At 34.2% G+C, this 16,481-nt stretch overlaps 1 protein-coding gene across 1 annotated transcript in view; it reads left to right on the top strand.

The window, feature by feature from the left end:
* Window positions 1-16,271, top strand: part of LOC124353722 (roundabout homolog 1-like) — a 194,360-nt gene extending 178,089 nt beyond the window's left edge. The window contains exons 13-19 of the mRNA XM_046803694.1: window positions 1,435-1,658; window positions 8,815-8,938; window positions 11,712-11,773; window positions 12,922-13,044; window positions 13,222-13,295; window positions 15,488-15,555; window positions 16,007-16,271. Coding sequence (XP_046659650.1) covers window positions 1,435-1,658; window positions 8,815-8,938; window positions 11,712-11,773; window positions 12,922-13,044; window positions 13,222-13,295; window positions 15,488-15,555; window positions 16,007-16,122 — 791 coding nt within the window. The 3' untranslated portion in view covers window positions 16,123-16,271. The remainder of the gene's footprint in view (window positions 1-1,434; window positions 1,659-8,814; window positions 8,939-11,711; window positions 11,774-12,921; window positions 13,045-13,221; window positions 13,296-15,487; window positions 15,556-16,006) is intronic.
* The last annotated feature ends 210 nt before the right edge of the window (window positions 16,272-16,481 follow it).

The following is a 16,481-nucleotide window of genomic DNA, read 5'->3' as shown; positions in this document are numbered from 1 at the left end:
AATACAAGACATTCCCAACAGTTTACTCTACCTGCACATCGCCTAGAACTCTTCCAGGGAAAGCCGTCCTATGCCGGAGCAAAGTTCTTCAATGCCCTACCAACAAGTCTCAAGAATAGTCTACCCACAACTCTGAAGAAGAAACTAAAAGACTGGTTCATTGACAAATCTTTTAACTCCATTGATGAATTTTTGTACTGAAATTGTGAAACTCTGTAAATATTTGACATTGTATTGTTTTAAGTTACTATGACACAATTTCTAAACTTGAAATAAAGAGATTCTGATTCTGATTTGTGCACAGAAAATTTTTGTGTTCTATTGGGTGAATAAATTATTCTTATTCTTATTCATAAGTTTCAGCTGTGCAGGATGTAGTGTTCCATTTCTAACATAGGTGTCTCTAAGGCAGCAGTCAAATTTTAATTTGTACAGTTACTGTTTTTTTTAACCAGTGAAATTTGATCTAAACTGGGTGCATGGTGTAGGATATTGTTAAATACTAAAGCACATCTTAAAGCTAGGAGTATGCTACACCATTTGTCATGTAACAGGCTTCCTTGAAGATGTATGCAAAAATTCAAGTATTTAGCTCATTTCAATCTGATATATACTGGAGACAGATAGATAATCATACAGAAAAGACATTTTTACATCCCAGGCAGACAAAAGAGGAATTAATTGTGCTAATCTACTTAGTGGTAGGCTTCAAAGATGCTCAGTTAAATCCCATGCATGGACATGCATAATCATTAATATCATTCTTGTCTATGTAGAAATGAAGAGTTATGCAAATTTTAAAGTATACAGAAGAAACATTTCTTGAGATGTTGTATAGATAGTTTGACTACATTGATTTTATATAACATGATCAATTTCATTCGATTTAACTCAATTTGTTTACAAATTTATTTATCCAGCTATTTCCTTGATACCATTATGGTTACCCATAAGGCTAATATAAAAATTTTCTGTAAATTTCAGCCAAATCCCATGTAATGTAATGACATGCACCATCATGGAACTCGATGTTGCCTCTACAGAAAAGAAGCTTGATTCAAAATTTCAACTCTGTATTTCAGTTCTTTCTTGAGATATAATGCAGACAGACTGAAAGAGATACAATTTGCTCCTCGAGTGATAGGCTTTGCTAATGCTCAGAAAATTATTATGTTAAAAAGTAATAGAGCTGTTAGGGAAATGAATAAAATAAGAATCAATAGTTACCATAGTTTAAGTTAAGTTCAAGTCATAAAAAGGTGCAGAGCTTATGGGGTTTTGCAATTTTGTTCAAGATGGATTTTAGTTTATTTTGCTTTCAAGAAACTAGACAGAATAGACAGGTAAGAAAATAATTGAGGCTACTAAATCTATAGAGTGGGAGGAGGGGTGTGTTCAACAAAAATGTTATAAACGAGTTTTATTTCATTCCAGTGAATAACATGGGAGACTTGTCCCAGCTGAGTCTGATGGCCTGTAAGGAGTCCCTGTGGATCGAGGGGGGCTGGGTGAGTCTGCAGGCCTACCAACCTCACAACAACAACAGTGGAGGGCTCAGTGGTGCCACCACCACAGCAGGACTGTCCACGTTCTATTCTGCTCCCAGACAAACGGAGACACCCACCCCTTACGCCACCACTACCCTTGTCAACGGCAAGGTGAAGTCACTTTAATAGTTTGATAGTGTAAAAATGTATCAGGCGGAAAGTAGATCCATACTATAATTATTTTAATAATTCCCCAAACTGCAAATATAATTCAACACCATGTCCCACATTTGTGCCGTAAACGATATCCAATAAAAAAAACCAAGAGACACTCCTGACTGCTTTGCATGCCCACCCTGGTACATTGTAATAGCCTATGTATTTCCAATACTATCGTGAGGTGACATGTCAGAGTTGCTGGCAAAACCAACATATTCTAAATGAAATCATCTTTATTAAAAAAATATTTATACATTTTGTTATCTCATGCGCAGATGTTTTTTACAAAAATGCACATATTTTAACATATTGACAGTAGCAAATATATCCAGCTGTTTTAAATTTGGCACATCTTTTTCCATAGTGAAGGTGTTAAATACACTTTATTGTTTATACTGTACTTTATTTGTTTACAAGGTTTATAAGATATCCAACTTATAAAAAATCAGTGAGAAGTAACATTAGATTAATGAAAATACAGCAATTACGATAATATTGTGAATTAAAACTGTTTAACAAATCATTCCATAAAACAAATACAATTCAAACTGGATTTAAAACATTAATGATTAATTATTAAACTCTGAAACTAAAGTAAGTTAACCATATAATTATTGGAAACAAATTCTTGTAGATAAATGCTGAACAATTATTGCAACTAAAGCATATTTATCAGATATAGTGAATATATTTAAGTTAAAATTGTCAATCTGTATATAACATTAGCATGATGTTGAAAGCCAACACTTTCTTGGTGAATCTAGTCTAATCCTTGAACACCTTGGAGATTTGTAATGGAAGGGATGCTATATAAACAAACGTTATTTAGTTGGTTATTAAGGGAGTAACCAAAAATCTTCTATGAATACTTTAGTATATTGCATAATGCACAAGATAATGTTTGAGCCATTTATGGTTGATTGAGTTTATTTCTATCATTAACACAAATAGTAAAAGTAAATGTAACATTTTTTCGAGGAATTTATCTCCACATACTGTTAATATTGTATTTTTGTGTATGTATTAAATATATTTTATTGTAAAAATTAGCCAACTATTATTTGTTGATTTATCAGGTCTGAATTAATGTAAGAATTATGTATATACTTTGTTAAGGTAAAATAATATAATTTATCCGTATCTAGTTACTGTCTTAATTAATTGTTATATTTATTATTGTAACTTGTTCAAATTATTCTCTCTAGGATAAGTATCCTGTATGTATCTTTGACTACTTGTAATTATTCTTTACTTGTGTTTATTTGTTGTTGTTTTATATGTTTTTATGTTAGCTTACTATTATTTATTATCTATCCATTAACGTGTGCCCGGTTCTGTCATTTGCCATAATGGTTTTTTAAACTAGAACACAGATGCAAAAATAAGATTGGTAGTGATCTATCTGACCGGTAAAAAAGCGGCCGCTGCCTTGTATTACGGCTGGCAGCGTTTGCGCCTGGAATATTTGAAGGCAACTCTAACATCTTTACTGCATGCGGTACTTGTATCCAGGGTTTTGAAGGCACTGTACAATTTAAACTTATCACTAACTCTAGTTAAAACTCTACCAACAGTGAGTCATCGGTTAGATTTTGTGATTTGTTTCAAAAATGGTTCTTACCAGGGCTAAAACTAAATCTCACATTCTGTCCATTGATGAAATTCTTAAAGACACTTTGAATCTTGATGATGTATCTGAGACTTTGGTTACTGATCTATGCATGGTTTTTTAAATAAACTAAAAGTTAATTACCCTGAGATTGAACTGGACGATTTGGAATCAACTGTTGCACGGTTGATAACTTTCTCTGAGTGATGCCGTGACTCGAGGCTCCAGCCTCCAAACATTGCTGGACACCTGCCAGCGTGAGACAGCCCAACTTGAGTCCAAATATCAGGATGAAAAAACTCGAAGAATCTCGGACTTCAATGACTCGAAAACGGCACAGGATGTAGTTAAAGAAGAAAAAGACTCTTTAGCTCATGAAAATAGTTGCCTGAAATCTAGAATTAGTAAACTTAAGGATGAAATTAGTTTAATGGAAAGCCAAAGTAATACTGTACAAAGGTTACTATCTGAGAAGGAGAGTTTTATCTCGAATCTTGAAAATCAAATTGAGCGGCATCAGAGGCAAAATGTCGAATTAATATCTGTTCATAGTAAATTGGCAGCTCAGTTGCGAGATGCAGAGGAAAAATCTTGGCATAACAGTAGGTGGCTAGAAGATAAAATTATTGATTCCTATTTCGAATCCTTTGCTGACAAACAGACGAGTAAAGATTCGGAAACTCTCTTTTTCGTCCATCTGTTACGCAATTTGTTAAGTTGGGTGATTCTGGTGATGTTTTGCCAATTCTAGAGGAATTATCATTTTATAACTCTAAATATGCGTTTTTTTGTGTAGGCAATAACCTTGATAAAATTAAAAGTGATTCTGGTGATCACTGGAGTTTACTATTCGTAGACTTGTTTGTAAAGCAGGCATTCCATTTTGATTCGCTTGGCAAACACAATCTCTTAAGTGCGAACATTTTGATCGAGAGACTGAATGCTGGACTTACTCTTGTTGAGTGGATTGTGCAAAACAAAACAACAACTATGAGAGTGTGGCTTGAATGTCTTGATGTATACTAAATTGGTTAATGAAGCTTACTGTAATAAGATGTTGCAGATACCGTTTCTTGATTGGTACACTGATGTGATATTACATGTAAATTCTGATTTAAGTGAGGTTTGTTCTTCAAGTAGCTTGATGGTGTCGCCAACTGATCAACCTGATCTCATGAAAGTACAGCTTAAACCAGCTTCCCTGGAGGCTGGAGGGGAGCAGTCAGATGAGTTAGGTTGGGTAACTGTCCAAACTTCCAGTAAAATTCACCCCAGTACCTCTCTTGATGTCTCTTTTGAGCACAATAATCCTTACTCCATCCTCTCTTCCCTTGACGAATCTGAACCTCCTTGTGAGGTGGTAGGGGTACCTCCAAGAGTAAGTGGAGATTTTGGTAGTCCAATAAGATTGCACAACTCTCCTAGTCACCTTAGGAGACACAAGACTTTCTAGGTCAAACAAATGTGCTGATAGAACAAATGTAATCAGTACGGAAGTGTTAAGCTTAACACCCAGAATATTGCGATGAGGAAAATGTCTCTCCTTCTGTTTCTGTAAGACGTCCAAGAAGGAAAATTAGGTTGTTAACTGACAGTCATGGTAAACTGCTAAGTAACTTGTTACAAGAAAAATGTAATAGTGGTTCTGATGTACTTTCTTTTGTCAGACCTGGTGCTAAGTTGGATCATGTTGTACATGATATAGATGATGTATCTAGTGATTTATGTAAAAATGATTATTTGATAATTTTTGGTGGGACCAATGATGTAAACTCTGGACACTGTAGTATTGAAGATTTATTGAACTCATTTACCAGATTATTAACATCGACTAAGCAACACAAACGTGATTGTGGTTGGCCTTCCTTAATAGACGGGATAGGCCTGACTAAATAGTTTGATTTCTAAGATTAATATGAAAATTTTTCAAATCGTTTCACAGTTTGTTCATGCCCATTTCCTGTCACTCAGCTCAGTATTCAAGCCTCAACTTTACACCAAATTTTGGCCTCCCATCTTAACATTTCAGGGAAGAGGAGGATAGCTAGTCTCCTTTTTAACATGATGCCTGTTGATTGTAGCTCCCAAACCTCTCCTATTCCTGTCTTAATTAACCGAGATCTCTCATATAACTATATGTCCGAATCACTCCCAGTTATGTCGGATACAGTGCCGAAAGACACCTATCCTCCTAAGAAAGACTGTTTTTTTGAGGGCTGTTTGCCGAGAGTGGATAGTGTTTTAGTGAATGGTAATTGTTCTTTGGTGGGCAGGCCTCTATTACGAAGTCTCCGAGTTATCCATCAGGAATGTGCAGGGTGCCAAGGCAAAAAATGCCTCAAATTGAAGTTTTACTTGATCTGTACTTCCCAGATTTGCTTTGTATCTCTGAGCATTTTTTTAATAAAGCGGACCTAGACTCTTTCAGCATGCCTGGCTACTGTATTGCTTCGGGGGGTACTGTCGTTCTATCTAAAAAGAGGAGGCGTTTGTATTTTAGTTAAGGAACTACTTAAGTTTTATGAAATTGATATGTCTGAGTTTCTCGATTGAGGGTGTTTGTGAGTTGTGTGGTGTTAGAGTTGAGTCTGAAGCAAATAGTATTATTTTTATATGTGTCTATAGACCACCTAATCAGAGCATTTCTGAAATAAATGATTTTTTTCTATCGATTCAGCATTGCTTGGAAACCTGTATCCATCTTGACAGATGGATTGTTTTGTCTGGTGATTTTCAATATAGATTTTTCCACCATTAGTCAGTCATCTAAAATTTTTATCGATCTGATGAATTCGTTCGGCTTGGTGAGCACAATAGACACTTTCACTCGAGAATTTAATGGTTCCAGTTCACTCATTGACAACATATTTAGCAATATTCCAAAGAATATGTTTTCACCTCAGGTTCTAATTACTGGAATTTCCGATCATCATGCGCAAATTGGAGAACATTGCCTCATTTGTTCCTTCAACCCACAATATTATTAAATTTACATTCAAGCGGTGCTTCACCCCCGGACTGCATTCGGGTCTTGAGGAGTCTTCTGGAGGGTGAATCATGGCATGAGCTTTTTGGAGCCGCTGATGTTGATGAAATGTTTGACTCATTTCTTGCAATTTTGTCATTTTATATTGATTGTGTTTTTCCTACAAAAAAGACTAAGTTCGGTACATGGGGCACTCAGATGAGGATTCCTTTGGATGAAGATCTAAAAAAACTTCATAATCGCCTTTTGTTTCTCTACTCGCTGTCTAAGCATCTTGACTCTTCTCATCCTTTGAGAGTTTCTTTTATTCAAACCAAGAAGGAGTTTAGGAATCGCATCCATTCCGCCAAAGCGAAAAAAATATTGACCTACATCAGCGGGGCTCAGAATAAACAGCGAGCTGCTTGGAATGTGGTTAAGGATCTCATTCCTGATAAGAAAGCTAATGCCTTCACACATATTACGCTTAATGACGAGAATGGCGATCTGATGAACAATCCTAGGATGATTTCAGAGAAATTCAACATCCATTTTGCAGAAATAAGCCAGAGTTTGAGAGATTCTGAGGGTAATTCTTCATTTGTTCCTCCTAGATCATTGTCTTCATCAAGTATGAGTTTCCTCTATATTTTTTGCTCCAACTGATAAGAATGAAATCATCTCAATCGTAAAGTCCTTGAAAACAAGCAATTCAGCAGGATTTGATGGAGTTTCATCCAGGATTTTGTTGAGCTGTATAGATATATTGGCTGATCCTCTTGCACAGATTGCGAACTCGTCATTTGAATCTGGGAAGTTCCCATCACACTTGAAGCTCTCAATTGTAAAACCTATATTTAAGAAAAAAGGAAGTCCAAATGAACTTAGCAATTAACCGCCCCCATTTCGATCCTTTCTACATTTTCAAAAGTTCTTGAAAGGCTTGTGCTGACCAGACTTTTCCAATTACCTGTCTGTCAATGGAATTTTACATGACCATCAATATGGCTTTCGTGAGGGGGTTGTCTACAGTCAATGCAATTTTTTAGTCTTTTAACTGAGGTATCAAACTCATTGGATAACAGGAATCATGTGTTTTGGCCTATTTTTATGGATCTTACGAAGGCTTTCGACGTTGTGGATCACGGGTTGTTGCTCAGAAAACTTGAAAAACTTGGGTATTAGAGGGAAAGCTTTTGATTGGATTGCTTCTTATCTCCTGAACCGTAGACAGATTGTTGAAATTCCTTTTATTGATGATACAGGGTGCTGAAGAAAACAATTTTCTGAGGAGGCGAGAAGTACGCACTGGAGTTTCCCCAAGGCTCCGTACTTGGTCCTTTTATTATTTTTACTATTCATAAATGACATCCATCGAAGCGTGAAAGGTTCCAAGTTGTTTTTTGTTTGCTGATGATACCACCTCTTTTGGTCATCTCTGGTTGCAATCGAGCCGAGCTTGAAATCCAAACCTTTGTTCAGGCCAGTAATTTTGCTGCAGTGGTTGGGTGAAAACTCTCTGTTTGTAAATACATCTAAAACCAATTTTCTTGATTTTGGAATTAGAAAGTCTGCTAAAACGTTGATTGAATCTCAAAACATTATGATTGGAGAGTCCAGAAATGTGTCCTTCTTTGAATGTTAATTATCTTGGAATTGTTTTGGATGATCAGCTAAACTTTTTTAGTCACATTGATAAAGTCACGAAAAAACTAAGCAGCTGCATATTTTTGATGTATAGACTATCCTGTTTTGCTATGAGGAAATTCTTTTGCTTACTTACTATGGCTGTTTTTATCCTTACCTTTGCTATGGAGTCTCTATATGGGGATACGAGAGTAAGAAAACTCAATATGTTTTTTCGTCTCCAGAAAAGAGCTATACGGATTATTTTTCAAGTTGAGTCGTTCCCAGTCTTGTAAGAGGTTACTTTCGCAGTAATAATATCCTTACGTTCCCATCCATTTATATCCTTCAGTGTCTTTCTTTTTACAAAAAGTATCCCCACCTTTTTTCAGTCAACGTTAATCCAGCCCATAATTACTCCTTAAGAAAAAGAAACAACCTAATCCTACCCTGCCATAAAACATCTTTTTTTGAAAAACAAAGTCTTTACTCCTGCATCCGCCTTTTTAACTCTTTGCCATCCTGCTTGAAAATTGTTGTGGACGATAGGGAATTTCAAAATCGTCTGAAAAAATTTCTTATTTCGAGAGAATATTACAGTGTCCGGGAATACGTTGAGGATAATAAGTTGTAGATCACTCCTGTTATATTGATTTGGTCTTGTTGTGTTTGATCTGTCAGTAGTCTATACTTTAAGTTAGGATATTATAATTTTCTTGACGAATGCCTATGCATGTTATGTTTTTGGCAATAAATGAATTGATTGATTGATTGATTGATTGATCATAGGCATCAGCTAGTGCACAAGGAAAAGATTTATCAGTCTGTACTAAAGTTACACTCAGTCTCAAATCATAAAAAAAGAAATAACAAAGTAATCTATGTTAAAAAATTTATTCCTATCACAGGATTCTAAGGGCAATTTGGCATCTACAAGAGGGAGACCACCTCTAGACCCTGTGAAAAATGAGGCCCAGATGAGATCTACAGAAAAGACCACCACCAATCACTGCACCACTATGCCTAGCAATGGTAAGATTTTGTCAATATTTTCGTAATTAATTCTTTAACTCCAATTCATGTTGAATCATTATTACTTCATGTTTTATCAGGAAACACTCGTAAATCCCTCAACAACATGTCATGAAGTTCTTAAGAGTAGATCCTCCCATAAAATTTCTCATTGAGAAAACGTCATGATTTGAGAGATGATGGTAGGTCAAAATTTAAGATCTCTACATGTTGTACATGATTAGTGCTACTGCAAACATTCCCAAAGTGATGTGGGAAATAGGATCAGCAGATGCACCATAACAAATCTGTTTCAAGCAGAAAAATTCCTTAATACACTGCACTTGGATCAAAAAGTTTGATTCCTTAGTTTAAAAGTTAAAACCTTATCACTTTTTTGTACCTTAAACTATTGTGTTGTTTTACTTAATGTTTGCAATTAGACAGGTTTTTAGACTTTAAATATATACTTTTTAGTGTCACTTTTCAAATTTTAGTTATTTTGTATATATTGTCCATTTCACTAACAATATATACAAAATACAATATATACAATGTGTTCGTGTCATCATCACTTAAACAAAGCCAATCATCTATTTGTGCATCGGATATTGCCATGGTACATTAAACACTAGAAATAAAATTATAAAATACTCCACGATGGGTGACATGCAATAACAACACACGCGGTAACACAGAGCAACTACAGCGAACTCACCAAGGTGCAAACACTCATGACAGAGGACCAAGTTAGAGCTGACATCTAGTGGAGAACACCAGAACTACTTGCGTTACATGCATTTTTGCACAATATTATGACAGACAATAGAATAAAATGCACAATATTAAGGCAGACAACAGAATAAAACAGGAATAATATAACACACAATATTACTTCAGTAACACACTTTACACGATTGATATGAACGTAATATTATGTCAAAAATCATGAAGGGGTTGAATTGAATTGAATTGAAAACAACTGTATTCATAAAAGTACATAGTCTGAACATTGGATGTTGTCATATTGATAAAATGTTTGTTTTATACCAATAATAACATAACACTATTTAATAAACAAGAAATTCTTAAAACTCATACAAAGATTTAGCTATGGTTAACCACAAACCAGTAAAGCTACAATAACAGGAATGACATTAGAATATAGCTTGTTTATATCTGCATTTAGACAAATAGAAAAAATTACTTACAAACAAAAACTTTAAGTTTTTATGTCGGTAACAACAAAATATCTACTTGTTTTTGGTGCTGTTCAAGTTTGCACTCAATTGTATTCCTGACGAGACGATGATGATACCTATTCATCTAGATTAGGCTACACCATATTTTGTAGTCTAGGTGCCACTGAACAGTGTAAAGAGTTCATTTTAAGCTTCTTTGTCACCTTTGACTCCAGATTTCAGAAGTCAAGTTTGTGACAGCATCTGTAACAGGTCAAATTACGACATTTGAATATTCGCGGGGAATTGGCAGACTGTGACGTCAATGAATCGGCAGACTGTGACATCAGTGAATCACATGTTGTCGGAATTGAGATTTATTTAATAACGAAGACATTTATTGAACTTTATACGGGAAAAGATTTGATTAATTAAAATAAAGTAAACATAACCAAAATTCGTGTTTTACAAAAACATTAAATAGAATTACGCAGAAGAGCCAATTGTGGTATGAATGACTTGTAAATTTATGACGTCATAAATCACATGTTGCTAAAAATTTAAATAAAAAGCTTTGAAAAATTAATAAAAAGAAAATAGAAATACTTAAATTGATTAATTATAGTAAACGTGATAAATTTCGACAATTGTAAGAAAGAATTAAATTAAATTTATTCGTGAAGACGCTGATTTGAACGAGAGAAGTGATGAGTGTTGTTTTGAATCAGTATCCGTCGTATTATACGGAGATTCGTTCTTCTACCATCAGACTCGAAGCAAGGAGGTTGTGTTAGTTCTCCTGGGAAAGTAATGATCTGTTGTATAGTATATTGAAATTTAATCAAGGATGGGATATTGTTTAGACTTTTAAAATTATCAAAGCACTGCAAGGTGAGTGAGTTTATAATATTGTTGAGAGTGTGACATTTAATAAACTAATCTCGTGGTCACTTGCTTTGACTTTCTTTAAATATCCCTTTTACAAAAAGTGTGGAGTGATGTTAAATTTTGTAATTATTACTTAATATATTTTGGAACCCTGACATACACACAGACTTGTCTCTGGTGATAACACCAGAGACATTCAAATCTAATAATTTTTGAGTAATACGAGGAAATACAGCTAGCATTGGGCAAGATGGCGACCGATACTATGATGAACAACATGGTATATAACAACGTGCCACTGGTGACAAGGCGCGTACAACTACATGGTGAGTGAATAATTCTAAAGAACTGACTTTCAGCAAATTATCGTAACCAACGTGGGAGTGACACATAGCAAATTGGTGTTATAACCTGGGACTCTCATCAAATTTACACTCGCATCAAATTTGACCTACATCAATAGGCGCAGCAACGAGGGGTCCTCATCAAAATTGACATCTCATCAAATTTGGCTTACATCACATCATATTCTAAACGCTGCACTAAGAGGAAGTTGAAATGGAACTACACTTTACATTCACATTGAATCAACCCTCTCTACAGCTACATTGTGTTAGCAGTTAGATTTGAATTTAAAAAATGTAGTTTTCCGTCCACACCATCAATCCTAGTCCTTTATATTGGCACAACTACAAGATGGTACAAATCTGTTTTTATATTTTTAGGGGCCAAGTCTCGAATGTTTGTACCACCTCCGCCACCATTCCTGGCAAGAAGTACTTCACAGGTAGGTTTTATATCTTAGTGTCATCCTCAGTTTCTTTATGCAAATTTTATTCTTCCTTTATTTTTGTTGATGAAAAGTTGTGCGACTGGTAACACAGCTATCATCTAATTTCTTAAATTTATAATACTTTGAAATACTGCTAACATAATAAATTAACATTTTGAGAAATTCTGACCTCTCTGTGGAGAGTTATCTTCAGTCAACAGATCTTAACTGAAACTGATAGTAATGCACATTCACTTAAAACATTAAGTGGAAGAGGGTACAGTTGTATCGTGATTGAATGAAGTTAAACCAAGTAATATTCAATACGACCAATTAGCAATCAATACAACCAATTGGCGATTAATAAGATTAATTATCAATCAATATGGCCAATTAGCTATGATTATAACAAATTAGCAGTCAATAAGACCAATTAGCGATTAATATGTCAAATTGGCAATCAATACGTCCAATTAGCGTTTATTGTGACCAATTAGTTATCAATGCGTCCAATTAGTGATCAATGTGACCAATTAGTTTCAATATGTTTTTTTTATTGTTGATTACCAGTTTTTTTATAGTTTGATGCTGCTGTCTTGTTCGAAAGTTCTTGTCCTTCTTGATTAAGGTATTTCTAAGATTCCCCTCATTATCCTTGGATAAGATTTTGGAATATTTACATGGATTTTGTTTTGTTGAATTCTATTTATTCCCCATTTGGTCGAGTAACTGTATTCTAATGTGGCTGATTTTTCTATATCCTGATCTTCTGTGTGCTTAATGTGTTTACAAACTCATGAAGATGTTGAGTGCCTTTATCAATAGTTGTTCAACTTCTAGACTGAACCTCATATTTGTCTGACATTTTGTATATTTCAGATATATGTGGTAGAAGTATGTCCTTTGCTGATCTCAAACAGTTTTTCAATGTTTTGAACCTGCTTGATTACCATTTCAATGTTATGTATTTTAAAAATAGGTTTTTAATTAATTGTGTTGGTAATGTTTAGATGTGGTGTCAAGCATAAAATGTAGATAATAGTGGTGAAAACATAACACAAGATTTTAGAGTGTCAGACTCTAAAATTAAAGGGTTTGATTAGTTTTTACTTATACACTATGCTTTATTTCAGTTTCAACCTCAGTTTTCTTTACTTTTACAGATAGAAAGACGGGCTAGCAGCATCAGTGTAGCCAACATTCCAGTAGCCCCAGTGAGAGTTGCTAGCAGTGCTGCTAATCTCGACATAGCTCGCCTCCCTCCTCCCGTACAACTTCCTCCCCCTGTGAGTTCAATTATCATTTTATAATTCAAGGTACACAGTATGGTTTCACTCTATTCATTTTGGTAATTCCTCTCTTTTGTTTATTAATTTATGAAGTAAAATACTGTGAGAGTTATATAAGATGCGATACATCTGAATTTATTCTAAAATTCAGCTGATGGTATTGGATCTTTGCAGGTTCCTGTGAGCACAAGAACCTCCCAAGACATCTACTGCAACTGTTCCCCAACATACAGACAGCCAGACTCAGAGTGAGTGTATACACTTTTACTGAAATACAAACCAAAAATATGCCAGGAATTTACTGTTTTAACTCGAATAAGTTGGTTTTAAAAAAGAAATTGTAATATACAAAACACCCAATTTGTTTAACATAAAAATTGTTGGAACTTACTTAATAAACTGTATATAATTATTTTTAAAAATAAACAAAGTGGCAGTGCTAGAAGTTGGAGTAAAATAGCAGCTTATTGTTAATGTTTTTATTGTTATTGTTGATGTGCTTATTGCGGTGTCTGAACGCTGACACAGTTATGAAAAGCTTTCTATAAAATCTAGGTAGTAAAACGTAACTGGAACTGGTTAGAAGTTTATTATACCTATTATGTGTATATAGGTCAAAACTAATAACATAGCATACCTTGTTCACTCATAACAAACAAACTGGTCCTTTTCTGTTTATTCATTACAGCATATACACATTACTTCTTGTTTTTTCAAAAGGAAAACTCAGAGTAGAATTTTGAAATTTACTGATAGGTACTTACTTGAGGAATATTTTTCATTTGTCACCATCAGCACAGAGCAGTTCCGAAAATCACAGCCATGATGATGGGCAGAGGCATTACTGACAGCCCATTCAACTACTAGAACCTATTTTGGGTATTTGCATTGTGTCCCTAAATTTTCATACTATTTTATATACAGGGTTAATAAAAAGTTTGGAGACCCCTGTTAATATTGTAATGGCTCACACTAGAAAACTAAGCTCTGTTTATCTTTGTTCAGTTATGGAGTACTTTTTGGACATAATTATTCCGTTCAAAAAAATTTCAAATGAGTCAAACGGGAGATTTCATTGAATGACCCATTATTTTGAAGGTCCTGTTAAAAGAAAACTAGAGGTCTCTATCTTAATCTAGTTCAAAATGGTGGTAATTAAAAGTTTTAGAGGTAAGAATTAACTGCTTACAACCTAGGCATACGTAACCCTTTGGAGTAGCCAAAAATTTTAAATTTTAGGCAGCACTCAAGTTATTTTTCATTTTTAAGGTATTAATAAAAGGTTGCAAACTAAGAAAAGTAGAAATTATTACTTATTTTACATATTTTTTTACATTACAGATGAGTTTTCTCTTGTGTACCAAATACTCGTACAAACAAAGGCTAACTGTGATCACAGAGTTCTTGGAAAATAGAAATATAACTGCTCATTTTTACTGTGTCACCAAATATATTTTTCTTTAACAAAATTCGGTTATGATTCAGAGAGAAATACTCCGTTTACTTGAAACTGGGAATAAACACTTAAATAAATTGACGAAAAGTTGACTACTTATGGTAGCAATAGTTTATTAATAAAAATGATTTAAATTTATAAAATATGATATATTTATCAGCTGAGTTGAGGTGTAACATCTCCAAAGTTTTATTGTTGGTTGAAAAAGTCTCATTTCTGTCTGCTTATCCATATGTCTATCCACTCTATATCTAGAAATGAACTGACTTCTAAACTTAGATTTTTGCATGGCGCTTCATTTCTATATAGTCAACATCAAGTTCGATAACGATGCATGCCACTCCATGAGATTTTGCTGAGCATCATTGAAGTCTATCACTCAGTAGGCTTCCAAAATTTCTCTTTTGTCTACCATGAGAATGTTAAAGTGTCTTTTCTGCTCATCATCAATCATTGTCTGCTTGTCTGTACAGACGGACATCAAAATTTTACATGTGACATGAGAGAAATTTGTTATACGACACGTGGTATTGTGCTTTCTACCTTGTTTATTAAAGTACACCACCTTGAATTTTGATGTATATCTCATTTGTAAACTAAGCAGTACATGATTATAGTTTTTTTAAGGATTTTTAAATAAAAAAGTGCTATACACTCACAGTATTCCTGAATAATTAATTATTCCATTTAGTGATTAAATTAAATTATTTCCATAATAATTATGGAAGTATATATAATGAAAAGAAGTAGGTAGATTTGTAATTCTTCTCATTTTTGGAAAAAGGTTAACATACACTGATATTACAAAGGAGAAAAAGTCATTTTATATCATTATTTATCTTGCTTTTTCAAACACATGCACGATTGTTACTAACCCCCACAATTGTTGTTTACCCTAATTCTTGTACTGCCAACAGTCTACATTCTATCTTTCTCAAGCTTCAAGAGTATTGTTCACATAGTAAATAGTTATAATTGTTACAGGTTAAAAGCCACAGCTGGTGGTAATGTTTCCACTCCCTTATCTGCCCAGTATCCACAACTGCTTGTAGGTAAGTTAAAGTACAAGTTTCTTTACTTCTTGTTACTGCAGCAATATGCAAAGTGAATGCAAGAGAACCTTCTCTTTTGTTCAAAACAGGGAGAACTTTAAAAAAATGCAATAATTTAGTTTCAAAACTTACCCATTTAATCTTCCACAGTTTCATACTGGCAGAAGAAACTTTTTGTATGTATAAACTTGATTCTTACCTCAGACTAAAATTGGATTATGTGAGTAACGTGTATACCTGTATATGGAAGGATAAAAACTCAAACAGAAGGGTGTTTTGTAACTGTCAAAGACAATCCAAATCTAATAGTCTCACAGGGGTTAGTAACTTGGACCACTAACAGAACTCGCTAGTGGTGTGATAATTCCCAAAAATGGTGAGTTCTAGGTCTATTTGATGGATATTGAATTTTTAAAAAGCTGCTGTTTTAAAAGTTTACATCTTGTTTTAGAGTCTTGCGGTTGCAATGGCAGTTACGATGACAGTTGTTCTTGCAGTGGCTCATCGTGTTCATATGCAACCAACAACACAAACGCAATCATGGAGGCAACTAGGAATTGTACATGAACACAACCTTTCCTCATCAAGTTCCAGCTAGTAGTTTTCTGCTGGAAGTAAACAAATGTACAATACGAACGATCTCTATCTACATGTACTTTGTAATTGTGATAATACTTGTAATTTGTTATAAACTATTGTAATAAATCTTAAAAGTGCTTGATGTATTCTGACTCAAGGTTACCATCTAGGAAAGTTTCTAATTCTTTTTACGAACCTAAATAAATCAGTCTGTGTATGGTAGAACATGAAAGATGGTATTCAAGAAAGAACTAAATATCACACATAGCTATTGTCATTAGTAAAGCCTAACTGGAAATATAGTTTGAACCTGAGTATAGAAATGATTTGAAATCCAATCAAGAATT

Source organism: Homalodisca vitripennis, chromosome 2 (assembly GCF_021130785.1).
Source record: "Homalodisca vitripennis isolate AUS2020 chromosome 2, UT_GWSS_2.1, whole genome shotgun sequence".
NCBI lineage: Eukaryota > Metazoa > Arthropoda > Insecta > Hemiptera > Cicadellidae > Homalodisca > Homalodisca vitripennis.
Note: the sequence above shows the minus strand (reverse complement) of the source record. Positions and strands in the feature narration are given on the sequence as shown.